This window comes from Leptopilina boulardi, unplaced genomic scaffold, assembly GCF_019393585.1.
Source record: "Leptopilina boulardi isolate dan_hultmark-lab unplaced genomic scaffold, ZJU_Lbou_2.1 LbouV2_19, whole genome shotgun sequence".
In the NCBI taxonomy this organism is placed as follows: domain Eukaryota; kingdom Metazoa; phylum Arthropoda; class Insecta; order Hymenoptera; family Figitidae; genus Leptopilina; species Leptopilina boulardi.
The window spans coordinates 631,959-646,857 of record NW_026137740.1 but is presented as its reverse complement, the minus strand read 5'-3'; the positions used below and the strand labels follow the sequence as shown (position 1 = coordinate 646,857).

At 31.3% G+C, this 14,899-nt stretch overlaps 1 protein-coding gene across 5 annotated transcripts in view; it reads left to right on the top strand.

Annotated features, from left to right (window-relative positions):
- The window catches only part of LOC127277890 (protein sickie), a 157,317-nt gene that overhangs the window by 51,023 nt on the left and 91,395 nt on the right, over positions 1 to 14,899 (top strand). For 4 of the 5 annotated variants that reach the window (XM_051299314.1, XM_051299311.1, XM_051299312.1 and 1 more), the window contains exon 4: positions 7,931 to 8,100. In XM_051299314.1, coding sequence (XP_051155271.1) covers positions 7,931 to 8,100 — 170 coding nt within the window. Of the gene's footprint in view, positions 1 to 7,930; positions 8,101 to 11,517; positions 11,911 to 14,899 lie in introns of those variants that run through there. The other variant, XM_051299315.1, reaches the window with a different exon arrangement.

The window sequence follows — 14,899 nt, the reverse complement described above, 5'->3', positions numbered from 1 at the left end:
GTTTAATTTACTCGTGTTACATCATTTAGATTCAAATATCAAATTTAAAAATACAAACACGTAGCACTAAGGATCAAAATTGTTATATGTGAATTGTAACTGTGTCCTTTTACGACGAAGATAAAAGAGAATTTCTCTAAAATTTCACATCCCGGTTGGGAGTTTTTGGTGTAGGAAATAATTGCTGGAAGAATTCAACCATAACGAATCGATTTTGCCGCTTATAAACACAGTCCTTTAATTAACTGGTGTTAATTAAAGCCGTTAAAGCGCCACGTGGAATCCAGTAGAGAAGTCCCCTGTTTACATAAAAGAGAACTGAGAATCTGAAGCTATGTCAATTCACTTCAATTATTTCAATAAGGTTTTAAATATTGATGTTTTCCTGATTTTAAGCTAATTAAGGATCTCTACATGAGGTATTCCACGCCAAATCAAACACCATTTTGCATTTACATTTCCGATTTTTTGAAACTTTTTGTACTTATTGAGACTGTTATCATGAATTTTTCAATTTTTTTAGATGGAGTCCACGGCTAAAATCTAAATAAGAGACTATTTGTAAAGACCTTTTATTTTGTCAGTGTAATGTTGTTATTTTCCGTACTTTCTGTTCCGTTTGTCAGTTCCTTGCCTTCTCTGTTTGCAAAGGTCTTGGCTCTCGTTTCTCATGACCGTAACTCCGGAATGATTTCCTTTTGGTTGGCTTCAATTTGAACCGTGTGTCTAGAAGTGCATTACCGAACATATATTTAGATAGGGATAAAACCGCGTGGTAAAATCTTATGTGTACTTACTAGCTACAGAGATCTTTACTTGGATGTAAAATGCGGTCGCCTCTATTGAATATAGTGACTCTACACTCCGAGTCTCGATAAATCCAGTTCCGCTCGAATGCGAAAGAAAAACGTAGAGGCACGAGACAAACTAAAAATAATCGCATCTTCTCTCCTTTCTTGCCTTGCATGTTGAGGGTTTCAGAAGCAAAACAGTCGAGAAGAGACTTTAACCTTATATATATATTGCGTCACGAAAGAAATCTCCTCCTTCTTTTTCTTCAAGAAAGAAATGGTTAAAAATATTTGGAGACACTGTCAAAACTGATCTCGGCTCCTCTTGATCCGTTTTTTACAGCTTGAAAGCTTTCTTAAAGTTTAAGATATCTGTGCAGCCATATACATAAATATTGCTCGTTGACAGACTTTTTTCTCTTCATTTTAATTTACAGCAGAATTTACACGGGAAGAATAGATAAACATTTATTTTTTTACTATGGTCGACAACTTTGTAAAGGGTCAGAATTTTGTTTCTTAAACAAAACATTTTCATTTTTTTCAAACATTGAAATATACATTGAGGAAAATATTTGATATTAACAGATTTTAATAAATATTAAAATGTTGTCAGCGGAATTAAAAATATTTTCATAAGTCAGCATATTTATTAATCCGAAGACTCGATTTTTTTCTTATTGTTTTGTGAAGAATATCTTTGCGAACAAAACATTAAAAAAGATAAAGCGGCTTATGATTTTTTTATCAGCTGTTGATTACATTCTTTATGCTTTTGCTTCCCAGTAAATGATTTAAAAGCATATATAAATGGGGGACAAGAGGGTATATCATAAGAATAATCTTTTCGAACGCCACCCGATTGCCCCAAGGCAAACTTTTTAGGAGTATAGCCCTTCATGTTTTTCAGTCACGTTTCTCCTTTTTGTAATGCTCTCGGAAAGAAAGAACAAGAACTATTTACACGTGTCATATCCCCTTTTACACGAAAATTACTAAATTCACATAAAAATAATTTGCTAAGTTTTTCAAAACATATCATCATGAATGAAATTGAAGTGAAATTCATTTAGTCATATAGTCTTTATTATTATTATTAACCTATTTTATAATACTCTACTCAGACGTTAAAGTTTTGATTAATATCAATAATTTTTAATTCAACACCGCAAAAGTTCTTATACGTTCAATATGAGTAATATTCAAATCCCCAAAAATTTAAAGAATGAAATTTTTGCTTTTTGTCGCTTAGATTGATTTTCTCATGTTTCTACTATAGTAATTGAGGGGCCGGAAACAATAACAACCAGTACGCTCGGCCGGTCGCTTTGAAGCCAATCAACACCTCAAAATTGAAACTCAAAATTCGGATTTTTCAGAAGCACTACTTTATAGAAGATAAAAAAACATATCTTTTTTCTCTTAGAAACTTTTTTTTAAATCTAATATTTTTGATAATAAAAGCAAAAAGCCCAAAAAAAATTTTATCAAATGTAATGAAATTTTAAAATGTAAACGATTATTTCTTTCACAAATAGTAATAAATTTGTTTACAACTTGGTATACATACTAAATTAGGTCTAATAAAGCCATTAAAACATTAGAAAAGGCAAAAAAAATTATTGTTTTATTATTTTTAATTAAAAATTGAAAGAGGTCGATATTCACATTTTCTAACTTTTGACGATAAAATGTCTGCAGGGAATTTCAAAACTGTAAGAACTTCTCTTATAATATTTATTCACTACTATTTCAGGAAGTTTTCTGCAAAATTCCAAATCAATTCCTGTTATAGTTTTTAAAAAAATTAATTTTCAAGAAAAAGCGGATAGCCCATCGCGTTCACTTAACCCGCTGGAGACTCTTTCTTGAAGTATGTGAAATTATTTCGGCTCGAATAATAAGAAATTAGTGAAATAAGAAGAAAGTTATGTTTATTTTTTGTGATCAGTATCTTATATGTATGTACATTAGTATTAGAATTGTTAACAATATTAATATTAGTAACATTTATAATTCATACTTGATATTTTGTAAATATTTAAAATACGCATATTATAAATATAATATAAATAAATATAAATAATATAAATATTATAAGAGAAGTTCTTACAGTTTTGAAATTCCCTGCAGACATTTTATCGTCAAAAGTTAAAAAATGTGAATATCGACCTCTTTCAATTTTTAATTAAAAATAATAAAACAATAATTTTTTTTGCCTTTTCTAATGTTTTAATGGCTTTATTAGACCTAATTTAGTATGTATACCAAGTTGTAAACAAATTTATTACTATTTGTGAAAGAAATGATCGTTTATATTTCAAAATTTTATTAAATTTGAGAAAATTTTTTTTTGGGTTTTTTGCTTTTATTATCAAAAATATTGGATTTAGAAAAAAATTTCTGAGAGAAAAAAGATATGTTTTTTTATCTTCTATAAAGTAGTGCTTCTGAAAAATCCGAATTTTGAGTTTCAATTTTTTCACCTTTTTGACGTGTTGACTGGCTTCAAAGCGACCGGCCGAGCGTACTGGTTGTTATTGTTTCCAGCCCCTCAATTACGCCCTAAGTGATAATGGCGCTTGCGATCTTTTTAGTGTGTATGGCAGAATACAACAAAAAACTTTACTTAAAGGAAGTGGATTTTTTTATTTTCCAAACTAGGAAAAAATTTTAAAACTAAGTAGTGTATAATATAGAAAAGACTTCTGGAACAAGAATACAAAATTATAAAAAAAATGGTCTAGTTCAGGTTTTTTTAAAAATGAAGTTTTTACCGAACCAACGGCTTCTGGAAATTCCGTCCGATCTTTCTAACCAGAGTTTAATCAGTAAGGGAAGAATTATTATCTTCTTTGGCCTCTTTTTTGCATTCGAGTTAAACAACAGTTGAATGGTAAGAAGATGATACAGTTTAACGGTTAATACCTTGTGCTCTATTATTATTTGGAACACTTTGGTTGATTTCTTCGAAAAATAATCGAGATGAGGCACCTTGTTTTGAGGCAAAGGCAATAATTTGCATGAAAGGTTGTTTTATGTTGTTCATTTCAAGGTGAAGGTTACTTGAAATTCTCGCATTGCAAAGTACTCGTCGTTCTCTTTCTCTTTTTTTCACTCTCTTCTTATTGCCGGAACATGTGTGTACTTCTATTTAATATGCTTCTACTTTCTTCTAGTCGTAATGTGCAGCTCTTCACATTCCACAAATTTCTTTTTTCTGAATTTATAATACCTATGTTTTTATTTTCATAAATGAATAGACATTATAAAATAGAATCGAAATCTTATATCACATTTTGTATACTAAATTTTCGCTATTTGTTACGGTTTCTGGTTTTTCTCATCATAAAATTGGCACTAGGTTCAAAAGCATTTTTCAGCAAAACGAGTTTTATTGATGAATAAGAGAAGAACGAACAGTTCGTGTTTTGCGTCATTATATCGGATGGGTTACGTGTAACGATGACATTCAAACTGCAAGACAAAAAAAAAGTGGACAGGCACACCGACTAAGGAAGAATTGAAACGTGGCGAATGGTTTTTTAGTTTAGCTTCATGGCGTAGTCGTTTTGGAATTCGGTTTACAATAGGATCGAACCGGCTTCAATGACACCGACTTCACAAATAATATATTATATATCTTACAGTTTAAACTTATATATATATATATATATGGTCCCTCAACTTCTTGTACAATCAATCCCGTCTCTTCATGCTCATAACGCGTTAAAAATATTTTTGTCATCCCATATATACCATCGTAATGTATATAGGTAGAAATAATAATATACTTATATTGAGAACAAAAAATAAAAGAAACGGGAAAATGTTGTTACAATTGGAGTGACAATTGCTTTTTGTGCGCGAAGAGAACAATGCGCTAAATTAATAGAAGCATATATTTCTCTTATTCATATATGTCTAGAGATATATATTCTTCTATCTTGAGATCAAGTGATGTTTCTATTACCAGAATAAAAGGAGCCTTTAATTATAGAATGATATTTAAATTACTGGCTCAGAGGTACAATTTCGTAATCTTTGAAATTGAACCATTTGTAAAATCTTGATCTTGTCTTAAATGTTTGTTTTGAGTTATATATTAAGTCGAATATCGGACATGACTCGCGATTGAGATACTAGCTGATACGAAGGATTTATTGTAAATTGATATGGACTAGCCTTTCGAAACCTGCTTCATCATTATGATTTGAAAAATCTGATATAACCGTGAAATATCGATTTCACTATAACATTATTTACTTACACTGCAAAAATTTCTTGGGTAATTATAATACCAAAAGGGACAAATATGCGAATTGTAAACTTACCTTTAATATGTTGTGACAACCATCATCACAGGTTAGTGTTTTCTACTTTATCTTCAAAAGCGTGCTTTTTTATTCAATTATTTATGTTCTTTTATACAATTTTTCTTTTGTTTCACACTTATCAAAATGATAATAATATTATTTAATTTTGAAGTATAGGTATAGTCAATCCACTTTTACTTTCAAAATTCACCGCCTGCAGAGTTTAACTCCGTTGTAGTGTAAATCTTCTGAAATGCCGAATATAGTTGAGTGGCTCATAAAACGTGCGGTAAGGTACATTTTGCAATTTCATGTGTAGTATCGCAAAAGTCAGCTCTTGGTGAAGAGAGTAGCGATAAACTATACCTGAAAGTTTGGAAGCAATATTCTTTATTCTGTATACTTATGGATCAAGAAAACCACTTGTCCAGTTGTATGTACATGTATATTTCATGGACTCTATAGGCCACACGAAGGAAAAAGCAAGCGAGAACGCCGTGAGCGAACGAAATGGTCAGAGATGTCCTCTTATGGTATCGTCTTCGTCGTCTTGGCTCCTCCCTGTCTCCAGGATGAAAAAAGACCATAGGCCAATTTCATGTATACTCTTCTGAGTATAAGACTAAGTACTCCCAACAGAAATAACTTTCAATTTCACAATTACAGATTGTCAAATAATTATTTTTCTAACATTTTGTTGTTATTCTTTCAGCTCACAAGTATAACACGCCGAATTTCCTGAAACAAGATCTTTCAAAATTGATTAAAATTAATTTTTCTAATATTTTAGTTTCCCACGTACGAAATGCCAGGACTGCCAAGACGTTATTCAAAGTTCACAGTTTATTATTTAGAAATGAAAAGTGTTATGTCTAAGGGAAGCTAAAAATAATTATTTTAAACAGAAAGATAATGAGTTAGGACGACTTCCAAATACAATGAACATCGAGAGCAAAAGGGAAAAAATAAAGTAAAAGGAACTGCAACGGAGAGTAGAAGGCACGCGGCGAAAAAGATCATCGTCCTTTTATAGAGACCTTCAATCCGTGGAACTTGTGAAGTCATTTGAAGAATGTTTCGCTCTGCAATTAATGTATGCTTGTAGAAAAGGAGTGGATTAGAAAGAACAGACATAATTATGCGAGTTGTGTGTACGACTCTTGCTGAACTAAGAGCAGCTAATTATTTATCAATGGCCTATTGAATTTTCAACTCAAGTAGGAAACAATATAACGTTTATCCCTTTCGTTTGCCAAACGTCGTCGCTTTTACGAGCATTTAATGTTCCATCAGGCGGTAAATTTATGATTTTCTTTCTTTTTTTAGATTCTATTGTTAGATAAAATTGAAGGTGGAGCACATGAGAAAAAATTAGATGATTTATAGAATAATATATTTAATCTTATACTTCCTTAATGCTGATGTAATCAAAATGTCATATGCCGGAAACTCGCAAAATAGTTTATTGTGCTTTAACTATATTATGTAGAAAATCTTTAAGGATTTCTTATTAATGCAGTCGGGTTAGTGCAATATCATACCTATTCGGAAAACAAAGCAAGATCGTATACCTCATAAAAAGTACTTCACTGTACTCATCATCATCACTGTACCACGTTTATATTATCTAGCGAACTGCTGTCGAATTTCTGTTAAAGGAACGTTGTATTTTTTTTCATTGTCTGCAACTAAAGATGTTCCTGGGGAAACACGAGCACCGTGACGATAGCTATATATTCTTTTCTCTAGTACGCGTGCATATAGTTTCTTTTGTTCCCATTGTTTTTCATAGTGAATATCTTTTTCTCGCATAGTGAGTTTCTCTTCCTGTCTCTCTCTTTAACACCTTCTCGCTCTCTTTCTCTCTATCACCAGTCCATAAAAAAACGTTGCACAGGGTGGTGAGGAACTTGATGATGACTCATCTGACAATTCTTTTTCCAACCCACGTAAACGAGTGCCGTCATAGGTAAACCAACATCGCCACCATAACCACAAAAGGGGTGCAATTCTCTAAAGATGACGCTTTATACTTAGAAGTGATTACTATGCATCTTTCTCGCTCGTTTTATTTTCAATTTAGATTAATCATGTCGACATATTAAAAAATTGAAAATATTTTAGTTTTAGGTCTAAACGCTTTTTGTATTTTTTTTTCTTTATACTTCAGGGATATTCCAGAGAAGCTTAAAAATTAATGTTGTCGATAATTTTTTTTTAATTTAACACAGTTTTTCTAAAACTAAATGTATTAAATGGATTTGTAACGTGTTGATACCCATAGTGGTATCAACTTGATCCCCATTATTTGGATCATTTTTAGAAATGATATACGAAAATTGAAATAATAAAATATTAATATTAACTAATAAATATTAAACTGTATATATAGACAGCACATAAGCAGAGTTGGGAATGTAATAATGTAATGTGTTACTTTTTGCACAAGTTAATTAATAACCATACATTTATTTAAGGTTACTTTTTTAATTTATGAAAACTAAATCATAAATATAAATTATAATGAATAATCCTGGGTATAATTAGAGACAAAATACTCTAAGCCCGTAAATTAAATTTGTGCGCCAACATTTATCAAGGCTCAATTTCTACTTTAATTCCCTTGTGCAAAGTCCATATATATAGGAGGAAAATTTACCCGTGAAAACGATGAATTTTCACGTAAAGCGTGAATAAAATAGGTTTTGTTGTTGGTTAATATAATCACGGGGTTAACTGAAAAGCAATTTTTTTTGTCTGCCTACCCTTGTTTGTAGCAATATCATTGTTTCACAACATTCAATGTATGTATGACGCTTTCAGGTTGAAAACGTGAGTCTGTGCTTGGGTGCCCTGCGGGCACTTGGTGCCGATGTTGGGGCTGTGAATCCTGGCGAATTAACAGCAGGATCAACTCTTCGACCCGTCCTCGCCCTTCTCTTTGCCCTCTCGAGGCACAAGCAGAGAGCAAAACAGCTTCAGGATATGCCTCGGTAAGCTCAATTCTATTTAAAAAAAATAAAATTGTCTTTTGAAAAAAATTTATCTTTATATCACGGTCGGTAAGTAGAATTTCTTGTTTTGATATATACCATCTGTTAGTAATTTTACTGCGGATAGTATATTCACCGTTGGATGATAATTCTGTTTTACCCTTGAACGATAACATTGCTATAAACGAGAAAAACTTCTTCTACCTACTGATGTTCCTTTTCATCATTATTAATGATACTACTCTGATGAATTGAATTTTTCAATTGTTTGAAAAAAATTCTTTTCTGTGAGTAAAATTAACCTTTTCCCATCTCAAGTTAAGAATTTGGAGGTTGTTTCTAGTGAAAGAATTCATTTAATTAAACTATTATTTTCAGAGAGTGGAGACATTTTTGTTTTCTTTTTCAATTTGTTGTACGTTTTGTAAAATGGAAATGAGTGCCTTGCACGATAAAAAAAAGTGCATGTTCGCGTGTTTCGATTCAGGATGAGAATTTTTACGGATGAACGCGAATATTCGCGACTCTTTATATTCTCTCCAGCGCTGTCGAATTGATAACGACGAGCTAGCAGGCAACGCGCTCATTAACGTCTCCGTTAATCAAGCTATATATATATAATGGACAAGTATATGTACATTTGAATATTATCCTGCGAGAGTACTAACACTGATTAAAGTTTTCCCTCTTTCCTGGCACTTGTTCTTGCGTCCAAAGGCGTAATCAACATTTTTATCCTAAACGAGATTTACGGCCAATTTTATATATTTTTAAACTTTTATCTTTACTGTTTTAGTATTCATATATTAAAATTATTGTTAATGAAACTAATTTTCTATTATTTATAATGTGTAGCACTTCAAGGTGAAAGGGACCTTAGCTGCAAACAAATTTTAGATTATGTTATTGGTTGTTATTTTTAATTGGGCTTTGTTACTAAAAATGTCTCGCGGTTTAAAAATATCTTGGCATTAAAGGTCTTATATTTTTCATTAGTTAGACCAAATATTATTGAATTTGCTTCGTTGATTTGATCACCTTATCAGGATTGTGTAATGAGATTCTTCTTGAACGTGCGGTCAAAAGAAACAGACTTTTATCTTTGCTTAATTTTACTGTTCCTTTTAGATATAAATATTGAATTTCTTTGTTCGTTAATTTTTCAAGATATGAAAATGAGAAAAAAAAGAAACAGAAAAATACAAAGAATTGGAGCATGGAGTGCCAGTGTCAGAAGAGAGAAAATATAAGTGACTGGCATTCATTATACCTAATGAGTCGTTTGATGATGACTTTCAAGAGATGATGTTGGGGCGAGAATAAGAATAAGAGTTGGTTTTAGAGGTTTAGGTCTTAGCTTTTCGTGGTAGCATTAACATATTAACAATGGTCCATTATGCCACAGAGGAGGAGTGAATTCAACTGACGTTATTTCAGAATACGATCACGTCATACTGCGCTTAACAAAACTATCATTTTCTTCAGATGTTTATACCGATACCAAATGAGAATTATTTACGCTCGTCTGTTTTCGTAGACGTGTGTAATGCTCTGCTTCGCATAATATATATCTTTATGGGATTAGGAGGATCTTCATGTTCTTAACTCTTTTCTTATATTCATTTTGGTCAAAAATGAAATTCATGTCCGAATATTGAGTGATGCTATTTTAATATTGCAGTCTACAAAATTAAATCAGTATATTGTGTGTCAATATTGGCCATGTCTTTAATAATGAACATTTATTATTATTTCATGTATATTATTGCTATAGAAAAGAGAATCCTTTATACACATTATTTCAACTCACTATGAATGTGCGACGAATGTGCCAAAGATCAAAAAAATTCAGATAAATATAATTTGTAGTAGAGATATTATTTATAGTCTCTCCTTGTGCATTTGTATTATTCATTCGTGTTTAGCATCTCACTGTAATATTGACTCTTGATGCCTGGTGCTTACCGAAACTTATCTGATTAGCATAAAAATGATTTCAAAAACGGATGTTGAATTGCTGGTCGAAGTTTGATTGGTGGCCTTTATGTAGGTGTCCCTACCATTGGTTGGACACGAGAAGAATCAAAGGGTGGGAGACTGCTGGAAGAGAAATGAGGAGGGTAGGACAGAGAATGAAAAGAGTGAGAGAGAAGTGGAGAGAACACGGTGTTGAGCGACCGAGGGTGACAGAAAGAGATGGGTAGCGTTCAATCTACATGGCCAGTTTCATATAAGAGACTGAGATAGTTATATGTATTCAGCTCGTGAATTTGTATTTGTATAAAGCGACGAGAGTGTCAGGACCAAAACCAGGGTCGGTTTTATGGGGGGTTTTACTAAAAAAAAATTTATTTCGATTAAATAATCAGTTGCTTGGATCTGTAAAAAATTTATTTCTTATTATCAATACTTGAATCAATTATTAGAGTTATCAAAATCATTTACTTATGTGAGAAAAATAAAAAAATGAGAATTAATTTAATTATAATTGAAATAAAAGACGATATACATATAATCTGAGTCAAAATTTAAGCCCTAAATAACCTCAAAAAACTTTTACAGAACACAAAAAGTAAAAAAATAATTCAATTCTGGGATTCAGATCATATTATGTAATATTTATTATAATAATAAATTGTACATATATTATATCTATTACATTGGAATAATCTATAAGCTGGCTAAATCATCGTTTATAATCATAGTACATATGCCAAGCGGAATCTATGTTTTTAATGTAAAATTCGTAAATATATACCTATATAAGAAAGAAAGGAAAGAGAACCAGGTGTTGAAATTATATTTCTAGTGCAAACAAACCTAGAGCCGATCCTGGCTTTGTGAAAGAGGGGGATACAAGAGAGAAAGAAAGAGAGGGTAAACGAACACGAGGGTGAGACACAGAATGAGATGGAGAGAGGAGCCACGTGCTATGGGAACGGGAATGGTAATGGTTCTCTCTTCTCGGGCCTTCAGTTTGAAACGGGCCATCAACGATGCCTACGCACCATGGCCATACCATGATTGCGATATGGCCTACCATGAGGTGCCATAAATTACTTATGACCACTCTATAACAATTTTTCTTCATACAAAAGAAAAACAGTTAAAAAAACGTGTTGTCTGTGAATACTTGTGCTCGTGAAAAAAATTTAAAATTTCTTCAAATTGTATAAACAAAACAAAAAAAATTTCTGTAAATTAGTAAAATCTTTTACGTAAAAAACGAAATTTTTTTTCTCTTAAATATAAATATTAAATAATTTAATAGAATACAAAATCAAATAATGATTGAAATTAAATTAAATAATTTTAATTTAATTAATAAATTAAATAAATATAAATTATATAATTAAATGAAAATATAGAATGGAATCTTAATTTATAAAATGATTATTGAAAATAGTCACAATTATATCATAAATGAATTATCATTATAAAGTTATAATTATATTTACATTTAATAACCATTTAATATTTTATAAATTATAAATATAATTTATAGTTTTATAAATGTAACTGAAAGTGATAATAAATAATTTTGATTCGACATATCATTTATTAATGCCTGAATACTGAAGAAAAATGTTGCGTTTTTTACTTATTTTTATGGGACGAGAATGAGGGAAGAAGGAAGAACATCTGACAAGGTGTTTCAGTGTGATGATTTTGTGATAAACCGTGCATTGTATGTTTTTGTTGGACGATTTTGATTTTGACAAAGGATTACTCAATTATGGGAAATAACGGAAGCAGCGGAAATTCTAGCAGGAAAGTCAGGAGTTTGCCTAATTCGCCGGAAGTTTATAGGTAAATGTAGCCGAATGATTAACATAAAAAACATATTTTAAAATCTTTGACACTGAAGTACAAAAAATACTCTAAATATTTCAAAAATAATTACTTACAGTTTTCATTCAATTTAAACACTTTTTCTCTGTTAAAACTTAAAAATAATAAACAGTCTGACACTATATTAAGCTCACTGATAAAAATATCGTTCACTTTAATTATATTAGTAATTTAATAATTGCGTCTTAATTTAACACAAAAATCAATCGTTGAGTAGTTTATTTATTCAATTCAACAATAATATTTTCACTAACTTTCATTCATTTTCCACATTATATTTCTACTTATTATATGATAATGTGCGACGAATTTGCGTTATTTAAAGAACAATTATGTTGATACATAAAATTGGAAAACTTATTTATAATTACAAAACTATAAAAATGGGTAAAAATAAAATATATAGAGACGTTGTTGTGTTAGCGTGTTTAGTTTTGGAATTATGCCTAAAACAGTTGTGGTAAAATATACGTTGTAGTTTATTTAGCATATAATATGTTACGCTTCACAGTCTTTGATGTTTCTAATAAAACTGTTTGGATTATGGTGCTTGGAAAACATTACAATTTACAATATTGTCACACAGAGGAAACATATTTCAATCAATATAATTGTAACAAATAGTGTATTTAAATCCATGGCTATGAGAGTCATTATACTTTATATATACCAAACATCTAATTGAGGCTACTTGAAACTTTATGCCATTTCCTCTGTAAAATATACAAGTTAGCAAAAAATATGTCGCGGATGTAATTAAACACCTTTCCGTCAACATTTTTTTTCAACTAGGAAAATTCCAATTTCACATGTCTCTTTAGACGCATATTTATTCGCAACTTTTTCATTATACCAAATTTCAAAATGGGAGAATCATGCAATTATTTTTTTTTTATTTGTAATTTATACGTATATACTCTTTTTAATGTTAAGTCTACTACGAAATAGTAGTTTTTACTATTTCTGGAGCAGTAAAATCCGGACAGTTTAGAATTTACTTTGGAAATAGTAAAAATTACTTTATTTTTGTTTTCCATTTTGCTCCGTGAAATAAATCATTAAAAGAATTATTATTTGAAACAGCAAAGGATAAATATATTTTTTTAGAAGAAATATGAGAATAAAACAAACTTCGTCAATGTATTATTAAAGCAGCAGAGCATATTAAGTTGAAGGAACGAGAAAATCAAGAGCGATTTAATGGTTGCACATTGTCGTTTAAAATACTGGAGCTATTTCAACACTCGCGGAGACCATATTTAGCCGCATAATTAAATCCCTTGTTGTATGTAAGTGTAAAGCGAATCCAAAGCTAACTCTGTGTACCATAAAGTTAAAAATTTCAAACCAGATCCGAACCTCATTGCCACAGGCCCTCCAAGACCGGTTGGATCTCAAGACTCTTAACACCTTCTACAATCGGACATTGAAAATACACTAGCTGTGTTCCATTATTTATTTATAAATTATAAATACGCCACATTAAAGGGGCAAAATAAAATGGATAAATTACAGAAAATTGAATAATATATATACAAATCTCGAGACACACTTAGAGCATTATCAAATCATTAAATTGAAAGATATGAGAAAACCTTTTAGTATATTTAGTTAGATACCTCTCACTCGATAGACGAAGAAAGATTTGCGAAATTCCTTCATAAATGCAATTCAACTTGCTCACAGTGGGAGGACCGGTCTCTTGGTATAGGCGTTTTACATAAAATTTATCTTTTCAACTGAAATAAATACATATACAGGTCCATTGAAATCTGCACTTATTGTAACTGTATTGTGAACGCTATTAATCGTCGTATATGTAAAGGAAGAAGAATTTACTGAACTCAACGACCAGTATAACCATAAATTCTATATAGAATAATAATAATATTTGATTTCCTGATTCTTCTTAAGAAAGATTGTCAACGATTGTCGTAGATTCAATCCTCTAAGTTGTTCAAAGATCAATGCTTTTATAAAATTCCATTGAGAGGAAAGTGAATTAGAGAGCAAGAGTGAGAAAGGAGTTAAAGGACAATTTTGAAGAGAGAGAGAGAGAGAAACTGAATAATGAAGAAATAATGGGAAAAACTTGTACTTTGTTGGTTACGGGCGATTCATAAACCACGTCGAGTGGAGTCAAGTAGCAGAAGAAATCTTTTATTCTCTCCTCCTTACTTATTTTCGTCTCTTCCATTTCTTTTCACTCCTATTTTATTATCTCCAACCCTCATCTTTCTTATGTTATCATGTCTTCTTCAATGCTTTTATATTATATATTTCATCTTCTTTTTTTTGTCTACTCCTCCATCTCAGATGGTATAGGATCTCCAATAATTTTTATCCAGCATCTTCAGCTTCTGTTTCAGTTGCTTCTTTTTGATTTCGCTTCTCCTCTGATTTACGATCGGGACCAGCGTGATTATTTCACACCAACTTTGACGCTCTTGTTTCTTCTTCATTTGTTTTTTTTTTTTTTTTGCTTTTACTCTTATAACTCCTTTCTTTGGTCCTCTCCCCCTCTTTATTTAGGGAACGAGTTCAAAGCATCCTCGTGACCACGTACAAGCCGCGAAACGTGAGTCAATGTTTTTCGATGTGAATGGTCACCAAAATAGATCCTCGTGCTGGATTGCCAAACGTATGTACACAGGCGCGGCACGTTTCGGAATAAATCGCACGTGCGTGTGAGAGCTACTCCTTCCATTTTTAACCATGTTGCATGTGCGAGTTTGTCCAATGCACTCTCTCTCTACCCACGATTCTTCTTGTTTACTCTTTAAATATAATCGAAGGAGCAATAACATGCTCTGGCATGTTCGAAACATTTACGTATAGATTAGCATGCAACGTGTCTGGTGAGGAAATTTCGTTTTATAGAATCAAATTCTTTTGGCAAACTGTGCATGATTTTTATATCCCTAACGTATATGAAGAACGACTTTAC